Genomic DNA, 17,140 nt, shown 5'->3' with positions numbered 1-17,140 from the left:
GGGACAAATGGCTCAGACGACGTCCATTTCGTGCCCATAGCCGACGATGCTGGAAACACGAAGGACAGTTGTATGATGGTCCATGGTAAGAGCCGGGCAAACTGTCAGCACGAGCACAGCGTTATCCTAGAGGCGCACTCAGCAGTTAAAATATGGAACAACAAAACACTGAGGCCACGACTTTGAAAAAGAACAAGGAGGGCACCTAGGGGGCCTGGGGATGGGAGGAATGGAGCCAAGTCATGTGATTACATTTGATCTAGTGTTTTCAAAAATTAAGTTAAAAGATTCTTCATACATGTTTGTGTGTATGTATATGTGTGTATGTATGTGTATATATATATATGTATGTATATATGAAGAACCTCAAGAAATTCTATTTTACTCACTTCAAATTTTAAAACAAAAAAAATTGTGAAATTTACAAAATAAGAATTAGCTATGTCTATGGTCTACCAAGATGGCTCATTGCCACTAAGCCTACAGACATGAATTCATGGGACCTGTGTGGTAAAAGGACAGAGCCAACTACTACAAGCTGTCCTCTGACCTACATACACATCATGGCAGGCCACATGTGAGAGCACACACACGTGCCCACACACAAAGTAAGTACATAGATAAACACATATTTAAAATTAGCCCTCCATATTTTAAAAATTAAAACCAACCTACTCTTTCTTGTGCAGGATATTATCCTAGTATATAAATACACTAACTCAGTCAACTGTTATAATACCTCGCAAAATGTCCTGACTATCTATATTTTACAATTTTAGTTTATTTTGTAAACTAAAACAGAAAATGTAAGGTAGAACAAAGACTCCTCTAGCGTGGTCTGACTGTGGTCCCGCCTCTCCACACCCCTTGCCAAGTTTTCCTGTTAGCTAAGTAACTACAACTGCAGATGTAAACGACCGGCACCCTGGGCCGTGGGCACGCATTTCCAACAGTCAGTCAATAGCTTCCTGTGAGCATGCGGAGGACATCGCTGTTCAAAACACGGGAGCAGTAGCTGGGAAAGCCGACTGGGAGCAGAACTGAGCCGCCCTCGGCTGCTCTTCTACGATTTCCTCGCTTCCTGACACAAACCAAGACAAGCAGAGTCTGTGCCTTTCTCCACTACAATCTCTAGTCACTGAGGACTGAATGAGATGACCATTTTAAATTAAAAAGAAAACAGAACACAGTTACGCTGTCCCTCTTCTCCAGTCTCCTCTACCGCCATCTGCTCTCCTTCACACGCGGTCTGTCTTTCTCAACCGCTATCATTACACGCGCACACACATGTGTACACACATAAAGTGTCTAAATATGTAAGTAAAAACTTCAACGATGATAAAGTTTTAAAGCCAGGGAGTTGAAAATAAGGCTGGTCGCTGTGACTGTGCTCGCAGAAGATTCAGGAAGAGTTGCGTGAAGTGCCGGATTGTGGTCAGTGTACGAGAGGCTTGGGATCCAGGACTTCATCATTAACTGTGCTATTTCGAATCTGAAACACGATCTCCTTCACTCATTGGTCACCTCGCAAACATGCCTCGTCAGTACAACTCCACTAGATTTAATAGTTCCCCTTCTGTGATCAAACCCTCAAGCAGGGGACTGGGCAGGCCGTCTTTCTCTTTGCCTATTTAGCCAGGTATGGGAAGCGCTTTGAGACTTGGTCTTAGAAAACATGGATCTGTCTCTTAGTGCTGAGTGCACTGGCAAGGGAGCTGGGGAAAGGGGTCTTGGGGCCCCTGTAAGCACACACAGGGAGTGGCCATGGCTTCCTGGGGGCTAATCCCTGGATTTCCTGCACTAGTGCCGAGTTAGGACTTTGCCTTCCTCTATCTGTGCTTTTGTTTGTGAACTCCCCTGCTGAAGGTCCCCTTAGCTCCTGAATGCCCTTACATTCCTTATACTGGAGAACAAAGACAAATAATTGATAAGAACGTGTCTTTGCCAAAGTGAAAACACCACAAGTACAGCCCTATCCACCCACCAGTCAACTCAGCCACCTTTTACCTTCTTCACCGGAAAAGGCCAGGTGAGCCCAGTTGACCCCAGCCAAGCCTGGTTGTACCGCCTATAATCCCAGCTACTGAAGGGGCTGAGGCAGGAGTTTAAGGACCACGAGGGCCAGAGAGCAGGCTCATGATTAGACTGTCTCAATATAAAAGTAAATACAAAGGGAAGAGCGGTGGAATGTAGCTTGCTTGGTGAGGCGCACTGGAGGCCTGAGTGAATCACAACAAAATAAGCCTATCACAGGGATCCCGCCCCAGTGTAGTGAGGAGCACCAAGGTCGATCTACGGCAACAAGAATGTAAGCGGCAAGGGAACTCTACCAACTGTCTGAGGGGGTTAGGAACACCCTGCTGCCCTCAGCCTGAGCGGCCTCTCTCATTACTGTACATAAGGGAGAGGAAAACAAGGGGGAGAAGGGAACTGACTGAGACACGACTGAGGGGAGACAAGGCGGGAAATGCCTGAAGTGTTAGCAGAAGGAGTGGGAGCATTCACAACCTCCCCTGTCACGCAGGGATTCATTCATAAAATACCTGTGTGAGTTCCTAAGGAAGGGCTGAGCGCTTTAATAAGTAAGGCTGTGCTCTACATGGATCCCACATACCAAATTCTGGAGGAAATCCCAGGAGATTTGCAATTTCTTTAGGTGTGAAATATCGCAGTTTAAGCATTGACAATTTAGCTATCTTTTCTTCTGGTGGCAAATCAGTAAGAGATTTGTAGATATTCTCAATCTGTTAAAAAAAAATCAAGAGAAACTGAAAAGTTCTATATGACCAGACTTAGGATTTTCAGTTGTTAGGCAGCTCAAGAACATTGGAAAAGCAATCTGCAGTGCCACACAGCAGCCGATGTATAAGCAAACTATTTCCCAACAACCATTGTATAATTGGCTGGATGATGGCCACAAACTTGGAAAAGAAAAGACTCACACAGCAGATTGGGATCAGTTTCAGTTTATCTGTCACTTTTGACCCCTTAAGACTAAGATATATCGATAAATATATAAATTAAAAATTATAAAAAAACTATAAAAAGTTATAAAAAACTGAGACAACTAACAAAGTCAACTTCATAATGCTAACAAGAAAACCAACAATCAAAAGAATCACATCACAGAATGTGTGTCTGTGTGCATAAGTAAAATATATTCCCACCAGCAGTTGAGCATTTAAAATTATTTAAAATTATTTTAGTATTTTTAAATTAAATGTTTAAATTAATGTTGAATGCAAAGTTTTAGTTTAAAAACATACATTGTACCTGCACATCCTCTGCAGTCTGTAACACAGAGCCTGTCCCTTCTATGTAGCTTCCATACCTGAAAAGTAACATGAATATTATGGAACACATGATAGATTTTAATGCCAAATACTTAAATACTTGTGTATATGTGTGAGTGTGTGTTGATGTGTGTGTGTTCATGCGTGAGTGTGCATGTTTATTGGTATGCAGGTATGCGTGTACAGTATGTGTGTGGAGGTCCAAGGACAACCCGGGCTGTCGTGCCTTCAAGCACAATCCAGAGTGCTTTGGAGGCTCTCACTGGTATGAAACACCCAAGCAGGTTAAGTTGTCCAGCCATCAAGGCCCAGGGATCTGGGGATCACTTTCCCAGCTGAGAACATATAAGTGCCACCATACCTAGCCATATGTACATGTGTTCTTGGGGGGTCCTTGTGCTCACTGAAAACACTGTACTCAACAGGGAATCACCCAAGATCTTTTTCTAAAAAATATCTTTTAAGTAATAAAGTATTTATGGAATGCATACATTTACCTTTTTCTGAAACATTTTGAATAGTAACATATAAATATGCTTTGTAATTCAAAATAAGACAAAACACATAATTCTATTTAAGCTTCTCAAAAACTAAATGTGGCAGTTGAGTTGTATAAACATCACTGAATGATGTCATAATATCTTTATATTAATTGTTATATCTGCAATGTTTCTTGCTAGAAAATACAAAGTATACTATAAAGGTCCCTGCCACATAAAACCAAATGTATAGATTAAACAGATACCATTATTGTTATTTTTATAATGCCTGAATTCTAATTTCTTCTCAGTACCCCAAGCCTTCTATTCTCTAATACCACACATACATGGTCCACTGAACCTGAGTTTAACTCTTATTAGACCTGTACTCTTTCACTTCCATTTTCATTTAAGAATTAATTAGTAAAAAATTATACAGGAAGTGTAAAATAATTCAGAAAGGAAAGGTATGTTCCAATTGGCTTTCCATCACAATAAGGACAATTTAAAATAAAAATCACATCAGGGAAAAATAACCGTCCCACACCACCTTTCCATGTGCTTCACACAGTTAAATGGGGGCTTGCACACATGCACACCATAGTTAGCAGAAGACACTGCCACAGTAAGGCTTACTTTACATTAACTTTACTATAAAAGAATATCAAGGTTGCTTTTTATTACAAAATTGATAAGCACTATTTTATGAGAGTCCTAAACAGAACCTATTGGACTTGGTAATAGACAACAGCTGAGTGGAATCTTCTTAAAGTAATAAATCCTTTCTCCTAGAAGCAAAAGGGCGGATCATAAAACCAGAGTGAGTCTACATAGAGTACAGGCTATAGGGCAGCCCTGTCTTTTCCAGAGACAGAAAACTAGCAGCAGGAAAAAAAGAAAAAAGAAAAGGAAAAGGTTTGACTCGACACATGACACAACTGCCTGCCCATCTGAGGATCATACACAAAAGTGAGATAGGGTCTTTAACCTTTGTATCCTAAAATGCCCAGTTCACCCTATCATTCCAAGTTTTTGAAAATTGTCAAAAAATTGTCCTAAGTCAAGAAAACCAGAGCGAAACCCTGAATGTTCAATAGGAAGCCAAGAAAACACAGTATGAACCTCCTTCCCATGAACACAGAAAGGACTTTCATATTATCACGCAACAACATCCAAAGACTACGATTCTCTTCCAAGCCAGCGGTCACCATTTTGGAAATTCCTCTGAGCCCCTTACAGAAGATTATCCTGGCTTGGCCTGTTGACGTTTTTGTCCCTCATGGAGGGGTAGGGAGGGTCACAGACTTCACCTGAGCACCTAGCTGCTCCATGCTAAATGCTCTGCGAAACTCTGCCTGATTGCACACGGCCTAGGGGAGGGTGGAGTACATCGGCTCAGGGAGACTGGAGGACGCGCCTTCCATCTGTGTAGATGCAGGCAACCTATCATCCCTACTAGGTGAAGACGGCCCAGGAGCGGTCTTCTAGGAGGCAGGAGAGTAACCCCTCACTCACCCAGGCTCTGGAGAGAAGCCTGATAAACTCCCTGGTTCCTGAGAGTAACAGTAACAGTACCTCGGCTTTGGCTGGGACCTTAGGAGAACTGGCATCGCAGCCATGATAGAAAAGGCTTTTTTATGTTCAGTCCAGGAAGCAAGATTAGCAACAACCCCTTGGCAAGGCCACACAGCACACTGATATCACAGGTTGGTGGCCATAGATAGGAGATGGCCAACAGACATATATAGTAGGGAGTTTATAATCTTTGTAACTTAAATTTTGAAATATGAGAGTACATTTTATTTTTTAGACTAAAATATAATTTTTTAAATAGACTGTAGACATCACTCTTGAGGTTTAATGTGTCTCCCAGAAAGAAAGATAATAAAGTTAACAATTCCCAAACTGTGGAAATCATGTTAACACGAGTATAAGCTAGACAAAGGTCCTTTGCGAACGGCCTTGTCTTTGGTGAACACTGTGGGTGCTGCACAGTATGTCCTGCACAAGGAATGTTCACTCTTGTTCTACTGCAATTAGGAAAGGGGTCAGTCGAAGAGAAACCCTTTCTAAAGCACTTCTTGTTCTGAGAAGAACTAAAAGACCAGCTATGAACACGACTGTCTTAGATACAACACAGAAGGGATGGGTCTCTTTCAAGCTTACCCTTTAGTGAAGCACATGGACCTCCTGGAGGTGGGCTGAACGATGTCCAGGAGGAGAGCGTACCGCAGCAGCGACTTCGCTGGCAGAAGGTACTGAGCTGTGTCACCATCTTCAAGGAAACCTTTCAGCATCTGCACAGAGAGGTCACTGTCCTGTTGGCGCTTCCTGTCAATGTCTGCTGCAGTCTCGTGCTTAAAAAGAATGCTACCTTGTCCAGAGCACTGGGTGCTGCTGCTATCAAGGCAGGCATCTGGCTCCCTTCTCCTCACTCTCAGCTTGCCTTCTTCAACTACTGCATATTCTTGTGGCTGAACTGTTCCACTATTAGGAAACTCCATCAGTATCTGCCATTAAATAAAAAAATACACAAACTGTCAAAGTTTTATTTAAAATAAGAAACAAATCAATAATGTTAACTAAACACACGTAAACCTTTTAGTTTTTATAAGATTGATGTTAACAACATTGTAGTTTGCTTGTATTGACGTAAGTTATTGCCAGGAGTTATCAGTCATCCAGTCATATAAAATGAGCTGCAGAGGACTGCACACAATTCCTGTTTGTTGTACTTACTAAAGGGAAAAACTCACAAAATCTAAACAGAGCAGCACTGCTGAAAAGAAATTTAAAAGCAACACTGACAGAGGAAAATGCACATGGAACTGAAGTTTGCCCAACTCCCTCATTAAGAAGGAGGTGCTGAAGCGTCCTCAAATCTAAAGCCTTCTCAGTGCTTTCCACTGAAGAGGTCTGTCCCGGGGGTAAAGGTGTGCAGGGAGACTATTTTGGGAACTCGTAATCTTGTAGAGACTTCTGTTTTACAAATGAGAGAGTATTCCAGAAATGGTTAGTGGTTTAGTCTTCCTCCACACTTTTTACATTGTTCCTGGAACTGTCCAGGATGGGAAAGAACGTCTATGATCAGAGTCAAACAGCAGAACGGCCCTCGCTGTCTGAGGGACGGATTAGCTGTTGAGCTTTATTCGTGGTGGCTATGCAGAGCAAAGTTTATTGAGCCGCTGAAACTCTGTTATCTTTCCCCATTTCTTATGAAAATATATAAAATCACTCAGCAAGAATCCCAGCTTGGCAGTTGAGAATTTGATGTTAGCTTCTAACTCATCATTACTGCAGTTTAATCAATTAAGAGTAATAATGTTGGTGTCAGGGACAGTATAACAAATATGTTTAAACAGGCCAATCTAAAGATAGGGCAGTATATTTTATCATAAACAATCATCAATTAATGGTTTTAACTGAGAAAAGGAAAAGACAAATGCAACAGTTATGGAAGTTATGGTGGAACATAGGAAGTAACACTGATGATAATTTTTACACTAACGAGAAAGCCTTTGTCAGGTTTGGCCTTGTTCAGTTTCGTGAACAGTGACATTGGGAGAAGCAGAGGTGTGAAAACAGACATGACCTGCACTATAACCTCAATAAGCACAGGAGCCCCTGCCATTACTGAGAAGAAACTGGCAAACTAACATCAGTAGCAACAACAGTACCTGGCCAGGGGCCTGGAAACGGAGAGGCTCTGACTGAAGCTTCGCAATGAGAAAATACCGTAGCCTTGAGTTTGGAATGCCTAGCTGCAAGCAAATGGAAAGGCTGGTTACCAACTGAAACGTGGGAGAGCGTACGCATCGTCAGCGCCTAGCGTGAGAGCCAGAGAGACACGCACATAGCTCTGCCAAAGCAAGTGATATAATAATAGTAAAAAAATTAAATTCAAAGACAGCTATTCTTGGCTATCACTACTTAACCTTTAAAGAGGAGGATTTACTCTCCTCTAGAAGACACAGATACGACAACTAACATATTAAAATTTTAACTAGATTTCCTTTTCACTTTGGACAATGAAATATATATATATGTATATTTATATATTACAGCTGCTGATGATAAGAAACCAAAAAGAACAATGACAAACATGGCAACACTGACAAAAATCAGTCTTTCAAAAAACAAGTATTTGATTTCTTACATGAAATGAAAGCAATTCTTGCAACCTAATACCCTAGAATGAAAGGACTATAAATAATAATATATAATAATATATAATAATAATATATAATATATATAATAATATATAATAATAATAACATATAATAATAATATGTCCACTGTGCTTTCAGTCTTGGATTGAACATTACTGAATACAAGATATCCAATTTTACATGTAAAAATTCCATATATTTTCAAAACCTATGATTGTCTATTTTCTAAAAATAAAAATGCATGGGATTTAACGAACCTATTCTATGTACAAGCAAATCAACAAGCACGCACCATGCTCTCAGAAAGTAAGATGTGTGTCTGAGCTAATTTAACACATATGGAATACTGAAAACAGATCTACTGTCTTTGTTACATCAAGTTCTCCTAAGGACACTTGTATAAAGGTTTGGACTGTGGTACCTACAGAGGACGGAGACAACAGAAACTCCTGGTACTGAAAGCCGCAGGCTTCCATTGTTTGTATCAGCAGCCCTCTGGAAAGAGAAAAGGAGTCAGAGCGGAAAGCTTTGGAAAGCTTGGAAATGGCTCCTCTCTAAGGGAGCACACACAACACTTACCCATAGTAGACACCTGACTGCTCGAGCCACTGAGAGACACGGCCTCTGAGTCAGTACTTGAGAAACTGCCTTTTATAAAGGCACAACAGAGGAAGGCTCTAGTACAAGTAAATAAAGCTGTCAGACAATCTGACCAACTGATGGAGCCTTAACTGTCTATTAAACAGCTCTGGAACTGAGACTACAGCTTCCCGGGGTCACGTAAGAGGGGGACAGTTACAGATGACTGGAGGACTCGGGAGGATGTAGGTGTGGCTTGTCGGCATAGGCTACCATATGACAGAGCCAGGCCTCTGGCTGTCCCCATCTAAGGAGGTGACAAGTACTCATCTCACCGTGAGGCTGCCCTTAATGAGAACATTTCTACCTAAAAGTACTTAATACTAAAAACAGCACTCTTTCTGAGAGATCAAGAGAAGAACAAAACAAGATTTTGTAATATTTAAAATTATTGGTAAAAATCATACTAATTAATAAAGCCTATATCTTATAAAATATCAGAATATATACTTATTATTGAGATCTTTATCTTACAACAGAGCCTATCATACAATATAGCAAGTCTAAAACACATGCAAGACACACATATGTGTTACCTTGTAGAAGAAACTTCAAACCCTTTGACATTTTCTAAAAGAATATACTTGGGTAACTTCTGTAACCTGAAACCAAAACAAACAAAAATACAAACACTAAATTACAAAGAAATAAAACAAAAACCACACCTTTGGGAAATGGGGTTTAAATAATTTTCTAGATTTTTTTTTAAAAATAATTTTAACTATTTTATTCATTTTTCTCAAGACATGATTATATACTTGAAAAAGTTCACACCTGAAGAGTTAATTCCATTGGAGCACATCTCAAAATACGAGCGTTCATAGGGCTTCTGCATTGCAAAACTCAAAGGGCTGCCATTCACCAGCACTGGCTGTCATTCAGCCATGGTGGCAGTGTTCACTAGCACTGGGAACATCTGCAATGACTACTATGAATTAGCAAAGGCAACAGCATTTAGCTGGTTACTGAGAGTCCTGTCACTCGCTATGGAGCCAAGCATAAAGCTGTGAAACATTTGCTGCTATTTGCTACAAGAATATAAATGTTTACCTTGGGAGAATATCTAGAATATACAAGAAGCTATTTGTCCTTCGATCACTCATGTCCCCCTGTAGGCCAATTCTAAAGAAGCAAAGAAAACACATGAGTTAATAAAAAATAATATGTAATGATATCCAAAGACTTAGTCAAGAGAATTTAAATAAGTTGATCTTCACTGTAAGAAACACAGAAAGAAGCTGGTGGGTTGGGTAGCAATCTGGAGCGGACGCCACTGGAGATAAGCACCATTTAAGCACACTAAACAATGAAGAATACCAAGACAGTCTTGTCCAGTGTAAACAGACCCTTGACCTCAGGGTTTTACTTTATAAGGAGTTGTAGCTTAGACAAACTAGGGTCAGCACATGTAAACAGGAGGTACTGGGCTAGCAAACAAATCGTACAAAGGTTCACAATATGGTCAAGGTTCAAGTAGGAAGGAACGCTCAGACTGAGTCTGAGTAGCAGGAGCAGAGGAGCAGGTTTTTAACTTCAGTGCTTAATAGCTTCATACCCTAAGTTATGTGACATCCCTGTCACTTTCCCTAGACCTGACACCACAGCTAAATCTATCAGTGGGTCTGAGGCTTATTAGCTAGGGACTAAACTAGATTTAAACAGATTCCTCAGAAATCATCAGTTTTTATGTTCTGTCCCTCTCCACTCAGAGTTCAGATAACAACTACAGAGTCAGTCAGCGCTGGCATCAGCCGCTAGGATTGGGCCTACAGGGAGGATACTGAGCCCACCAAACTAGGACACATACTCAGGCTGCATTCTGTTTTGTACACTCTAGGCCACACGCTCCCGTAAGATTAAACCCACCTTCACATGGAATGCCCTGTACCACGTGAGAAACTCCTACTCTCCCTTCAGACACAGCTCTGACCATGCCTCTGGAAGAATTCCCCTTTCTGGGCATGATACACGCATTGTTCCTCTGTGTTCTCATGGTACTTCCAGAGTTCTTACAGTACCAAAGGATACAACTTATATAATACTAATTAATGAGTCACCCCATTCAAATGTAAACTCTGAAGATCAGCAAAGACAGCATCAGCACACTGCTGGCCTACAAGCACAATAAACCTCAAGGAGATAAGGTTCCTCAAGTTCACAGACGTTAAAACGTAACACAAGAATATCTTCTTGAATCAGAATACTTATTACATAACGTTCCAGTTAGTCATATTAGTACAATATATATAAATGATTACTAAATAATGGCTCTGACCTTGTCTACAGTCCTGGGAAAGCTAACCTATCTATGCCCCAGGTTCTCACTTACAAACAATAGCAACAATAAGACCCTATTACTATAGCCACTTAAACAGGTTGTTCTTCTAAATAGTGAATGTGAGGTAGGTTTAATTCAAAACGTAGTTCCCTGAGACTCACTGGGAAAAATTACTATACAGTTTGATATTGGCTATTGGTTTGACGTAAATTGCTTTTATATGTTTAGGTCTAGGCCTTGAATTCCTGAGCTCTCCAATACTTACTATACAAATTTGAAATGAGAAATTATAATGTAGCTATGAAAAACTCTAAATCAATTTTGAGAAATATACAAATTATAAGTAGCTAGCTTTAATTATATTAATTATATTTAATTATAAGTAAACTAGCTTTTAATTTTTTCATGTTATTTACATGTAAAATATTTAAGGAAATTCTATTTCACTGATCAGAATTAGCTATGAGTGCTCGAGCAACTCACATTATCTGAAAGAAAACTAAATGCACCTTAGATATACCTATACCATAGTATTACATATTTACCGTTCAAATTATCTTGTTATTTTGACTGTAACTGTGGATTCCTATGCTTGGTGCTGAATTATCGAGATCTAAAATTAAGGATACATTTACAAGTATTTTACAACTTTGAAAGTGCAGCTTATGGTCATTAAGGTCCTTTGCCCTTCCCTTCTCCCTTTTTTCCTCCTCTATCTCCCTTTTTGGGGTGGGGGTGGGGTGAGATGTGTGTTATGATTCAAACCCAGGGTCGTATGCATGCTAGTCAAGCATTTACTTAGCTGTATTTTCAGCCCACATACTCTTCCTAAAGAGAAAATGCACTTATTACACATACCTTGTGAATGGCTGACATGGAGGGCTCATTAAAATCATATTGAAAGATAGCTTGTCAAACTCTTCCAGTGAAATACCCTAAGAAATAAACATTTGAAAGAAAAAAATACATAGAATGAAGAGAAAAATACTAAAGAGAACTAAAACCATCAGAAACCACAGTTTACACAGCACAGTGCTTTAGAAGGCAGCTTTAGTTATACGAAGGTCCCAAAGCAATCTTGTGAGGAAGCTGTGAGGAAGGGAGGGGGCTTCCTCCACAACACTAGTTCCTCTGTGAAGACTCAGGTGTAACTGCTGGTTTTGGACGTGACCATGTAGAGCTTTGTTTTGTAATTAACCATATCTGGCAAAGGTCTGGGGCATCTTTAGACACCCATCTATCATTGTGCTTCTCTGCTCTGTGAGTGTGCAGTAGTGAGTATCTGTACTCTTGCCTGCTGCTCTCTGTCCGTATGACAGCAACCAAAAGGCCTCACAGTCAGGTATCAGCAATTATTTTATGCTTGGCACAAGGAACTTCAAGTGATTATAGACAAGGGAAGTTAAAATGACACCTAACTTGTTCTATTTACATATGCATATAAAACACACCTATGTCTACAAGTAGATCAGGAGATAAACAATAAGAACGCATGTCCGGAATTTACCAATACTCCTTAAGCACTCGGCCAGAAATGTAAAAGAACAGACCAGGATAGCAACCTCTATAATTATTATGACAAGGCTCTAGCAAGTTCATGTATTTTGCTAAAGTAGGAAATGTATGGTTGACCTGGCAACAAGCCAGTTGTCTCTGTTAGTGACATTACAAGGCCAGGAAATCACACATGGATCTTCAGGAAGTATTCATTCTCTGGAATTTTATTGCAAGAGATTAAAATGTTCAAAAAAGACACCAAATTTGATGAATGCTTTTGGATGTTGTGTTCCTCTTTCCAAAATGAGCTCGTTAGATAACAGCAGTAGAAGCTTTTCTTTGAACACTAGTGCATGCCTGAAGAAGGGCAACTCTGTCACACCATGAACGTCCTTCAGATGTGCTTCTGATCAATTTGCTCATGTCTTACTTACGGCTATGAAGTCAATGGTTTTCCCATCTTGTAGCCCAGAACTGATTAACAATGAAAATCTATAGCTGGCTATTTCTTATCTTGCCCTGGGAGGGCATTTTATGCACATACACGTACAGCAATTTGCTGTTTTCTGAGGACTGTACCAGTTCCCATGCTACTGTTTCAGGTTGAAATGGTTTATCAGTGTCAGCTCAGTCCCTTTCATCCTTTATGTGCACTTCCCTGCACTCCCCTGCTCACTTTATCCGTACAATCTGTTCCTTCATTCAGCAACTGCACCAGGAACATGGCAGCCATTGTCATGTACAACAGTGAGCCAGCTCAGTGAAGTGTCTGCTTGGGACATTATGCACTAGTCACTTCCCACTTGACAGCTAGATAATAAATTAACTGCGCATTTGACTTTGGCTGTAGCTTTTTGACTAAGGAGTTCCACCTATGTGTGATGTCTCGGCCCAACCACACGCGATAGCTTCTCTGGCAGGTTTCCTGGGGAAAGCTGCCTTCTTCAAGGCGTGCCAGGCACACAGCCAGGACTGTAGCCCAGTGTCTGCTGCCCTGGACAATCATGCTTTTAGTATGGCCATCTTCCCAGGCTCAGTGCCCATTCATTCTAGATGGACCCACTTCTTCATTCAAAACTTTTGCCTACAGAAGTAACCTGCTACAGCCTGCTGGAAAAGGGGGAGGAGACGGAAGGACAATCCCTCCCCACGCTATCTCAGTACCAAGCACACGTCCAGGCCTGGGCCTCCTACTCCCCCTGTCCTTACACCACTGCTCCCTAAGCAGGGAGACAGCCTCCACACCAGATAAATGTGTCAGGGTCTCCTTAGATCCTGCCTGATACTTTGTGACCTTCCTTGTATACATTAACTGAAAACGTCAAATTCATAGAAGCAGAATAAACTGGAAAAGTAGTCGAAGAGTACCGAGCTTCAGATAAGCCCCTGGAGTGAGTCGTGGCGATCTATTACACGGCATAATGACTGACATGTACCTGAAACTGCCCAGCAGGCTCACACTAAGTAAGAATGCAGGGAGGAATATGCCAGTTTGCTCAGTTCAACCATTTTACCGCATCACATGTGAATACATAAAAATCACACGCCATACATACACATAAAAAATACTCTTCCATTTCCCTTACCAACGCACACATTAATGGGCTGACCTCCTTTAAGTGACCTGGAAGTCCCTGTCCCAACCCCTTTCTCTGTTTGCAATTATTTTATAATTTTATGGTTACCATTATCTATTAAAACTAGCAAGGAAAGTTTGAATCCCTCAAACTTCTACTGATACACATCTGGGATTGCAATAGATCCAAATACACATAGTTTCTCACTGTTTCTCTTAAAGGACAGGGCAGGTGGATATTGAATTGGAACTAAAACATTCAGTGGATACTATATTGAAAATTAGTTGATTTGAGTTATATTTGGTTATATGTGCTTTAAAATATTTATACTAAATTCAAATTTATAATAAAATTTTAATAAAATACCCAGGGATGCCACCTGCTATTTTACAGAAACGATGGGACCTAAATACACCTAAGTGTGGGGTTGGATGAACTCGGAATTATGTCATTTGGGTATTCTCTCTGTGAACATTCTCATGCTGCTACCTTCATGACCAGAAGGCTACACTGATGGCCCGGGATGCTTATGGAATGCAGTGTTACTCATTATTATCGCACCTGCACTGTAACCAAGGCCACGATTCTATAGACAGACAGGTCATGGGCCCTAGGTGAGAACCTACCATTACTCTGCTACACTGACTCCTGGGGAGCTGTCCTTTACCCAAATAGAGCGTCTCTCCAGCCGCATCAGAGAAGCTTCCATTTGCAGTAGATGGACGTCTCTCAACAGAGACCCATAACCAGTCAAGGAGCAGAGAATAAGAGGTTGCGCTGTGCTCAGCCTCGAATCTGTGGCTATTTCTCTGTCTCTGTCTCTCTGTCTCCCTCCCTCCGTTCTTCCTTCCCCCCCTCCCCAGGGCCATGGATCACCTTAGTAGAGGTGTCATAAAGGGGCAGGCAATAGATGACTACAATGAAACAATGTTTTCGAGACACAACAGGGTCTACAGATAGTTGCACACATCAACTCCCAGCACTGGTAACAGCATGCATGGGACCTGCAAAGGTCAGGACAGACAAAACCCCAGCATGGGCGGAGCTAGGCGCCAAGTCCAATCCAAACCAAGTGGCTACTGGTAATGAACAGCCTGGAGTAGGAGGATTGGTTTTCTTTAATGTGGCTCCTGGTGGATCAGGTAGGTTTGCCCTGATCCAGTGCAAGGCCATCTAGCCAAGAACACAAAGGAGGCACGAATTAGACCTAATGAGGCTTTTCTTTTTTAAACTAGGACAGACACACAGTTGGGCCAGTGTGGAAGGAAGTCAATGTGGGAGGAATTAGAGGAGGGGATGAATATACTCATGATATATGACATTCTCAAAGAATTAATAAAAATGTTTTTAAAAGATGATGTTAACTTCATATGACTCCTCCCTATGATGTTCATGGGGGAAGATCTGTTCTCAAAACCAGTGCTAGGGGTCCCTCCATATAAACACCGCTCGCCACCTTCCATACACTGAATCACAGGGCAGGAAATTTTATATGGGTCAATTTTTTTTCAACTAACTGCTTTAAATATTTTCTTTTTCTTTTTAATTCTGTACACATATGTTTTTTGGGGGTATGTGCCCATGAGTGCAGAGGCTGGAGAGGCCATAAAGGGGTGTCAGGACCCCTGGAGCCGGACTTACAGACGATTGTGACCCACACTGCACAAGCACTGGGACCTGAACTGGCATCCTGTGGAAGTGCGGTGTGAACTCTTAACTGCTGAGCAATCTCTAACACTCACGCTTGTTTCTGTTTTCACTTTTTGAGGGGAGAAGGGAGCATGGGTAACTGTGATATGTATATATAATTAAATTATACTTATGGATAAAAGGAAACCAAGTCCTTGAATCATACTGCAGTGTGAATAAACCTTGAAAAAATTATGCTAAATGAAGATGGTAGAACATGCTCACATTTGATCGTTTATATCAAATTTCCAGAGCAGTCAAATCCATAAAGACACAAAGTAGGTCAAGGTTGTCAAACTAGAAGTGAACAGGAATGGGGAGTGGCTGCCAACAGCCTGTTATTACATCTTAGCATTGGAAATATTCTCAATCAGAAAGTACTGATACAGACAACTTTATAAAATACTAAACCCACAAGGCATATGTTTTAAAGGTAGGCTACATAAAGCTTTAAGGTAGCCATATAAAGCTTCAAGATAGGCTTTATAGCATATAAAAAGTGTATCTCAATTTAAAATTCACCTCTTTCTACAGGAGTACAAGTTCTAAGAACTAAACCTTCCTGTAAAAAACAAAACAACACAACCCAGAAGCCCTAAACAGCTGCATTAAATACAAGTTAAAGAGTAACAGCTGCCTCCCTCTACTCTAGTGGACGCCAGTGCGTGCAGACCGCCATTGCTGGGAAGAGAGGAAGAAGTAAAGCGCAACGTTAGACTGCCCCAGCTTTCTGCCACCGAGTTACGATTAGATGGCAGCGAGGGGAGGCACCGCAAGTGGAGAGGACAGTTGTTCGGGAAGGAGGGCAAGGGGACTGGCGTTGTGTCACAGAGAAGGAAGCTACCTAGTCTGCCCAGCTGTCCCACAGAGCATCTGGGAAGATGTGAGCACACAAAGTCAAGATGTCCAGAGATGGCTCGAAGAGCAGTGCCTGGGAAAGAACAGTTATGGAGAGGATGTAGTTCCCAGACGCTGCACCAGGTTAGGAATCACGTAGGACCCAGCAGTCAGACCCGGCTACATATGGCAACAATCCACCAGAGGATTATGTTGCCTGAATTCAGTACGTATTAAAACTGTAACTATCACAGACATGCGTTGTTGATGTAAGAACTGACTTATGTGTACCACTGAGAGAAGAGCCCAGAAACACACCCATAAATGTGTGATCTATTTCTTGCAACATGCCACGGACACTGACTAGGAGGACACTTTTTTCAGTGAATGGTCAACTTTATGTTCCCTTAAGGGCAAAAGTGTTAGTAACCCATTCTGCATACTGTACACTATTAGTAACTGAATGGATCATAGATCCAAATGAAAAAACAAACCTACAAATCTGGGAAAAACAAACAGAAAAATGTGTAGAAAGAAAGGGTTTCATACAATACATTGAAAAAAGTCCCACATAGTGGAGAAAAATCCTGTAACTTCTACACTTTGATGGAAACAGCTAAAGAAATAAAAAGACAAGCTATAGATTAGAAAAAATATTCGTTGTGCACATTACTGAACAAAT

General features: G+C 41.1%; 1 protein-coding gene across 1 annotated transcript; it reads right to left on the bottom strand.

Moving 5' to 3' along the window:
* Positions 1–2,548: 2,548 nt before the first annotated feature.
* On the bottom strand, positions 2,549–12,317 carry Trdmt1 (tRNA aspartic acid methyltransferase 1). Its single transcript, XM_032885025.1, has 8 exons — positions 11,717–12,317; positions 9,631–9,702; positions 9,117–9,182; positions 8,367–8,436; positions 7,450–7,533; positions 5,939–6,282; positions 3,274–3,331; positions 2,549–2,744 (listed from the first exon to the last, which is right to left on the bottom strand). Exons 1-8 carry the CDS (start codon positions 11,752–11,754, stop codon positions 2,556–2,558), a joined length of 921 nt encoding a protein of 306 aa, XP_032740916.1. The 5' UTR covers positions 11,755–12,317; the 3' UTR covers positions 2,549–2,555.
* Positions 12,318–17,140: the final 4,823 nt, after the last annotated feature.

This window comes from Rattus rattus, chromosome 14 (genome assembly GCF_011064425.1).
Source record: "Rattus rattus isolate New Zealand chromosome 14, Rrattus_CSIRO_v1, whole genome shotgun sequence".
Lineage (NCBI taxonomy): Eukaryota > Metazoa > Chordata > Mammalia > Rodentia > Muridae > Rattus > Rattus rattus.
This window is presented reverse-complemented; position numbering and strand designations above follow the sequence as displayed.

Coding starts and splice junctions, on each gene's coding strand:
- Trdmt1 (XM_032885025.1), bottom strand. CDS start 11,754: ATGATTTTAATGAGCCCTCCATGTCAGCCATTCACAAG. Junction 6,283..7,449: donor GTTTCCAGGCCCCTGGCCAG/GTACTGTTGTTG, acceptor ATTTAATGGCAG/ATACTGATGGAGTTTCCTAA. Junction 2,745..3,273: donor AGACTGCAGAGGATGTGCAG/GTACAATGTATG, acceptor TTTTTTTAACAG/ATTGAGAATATCTACAAATC.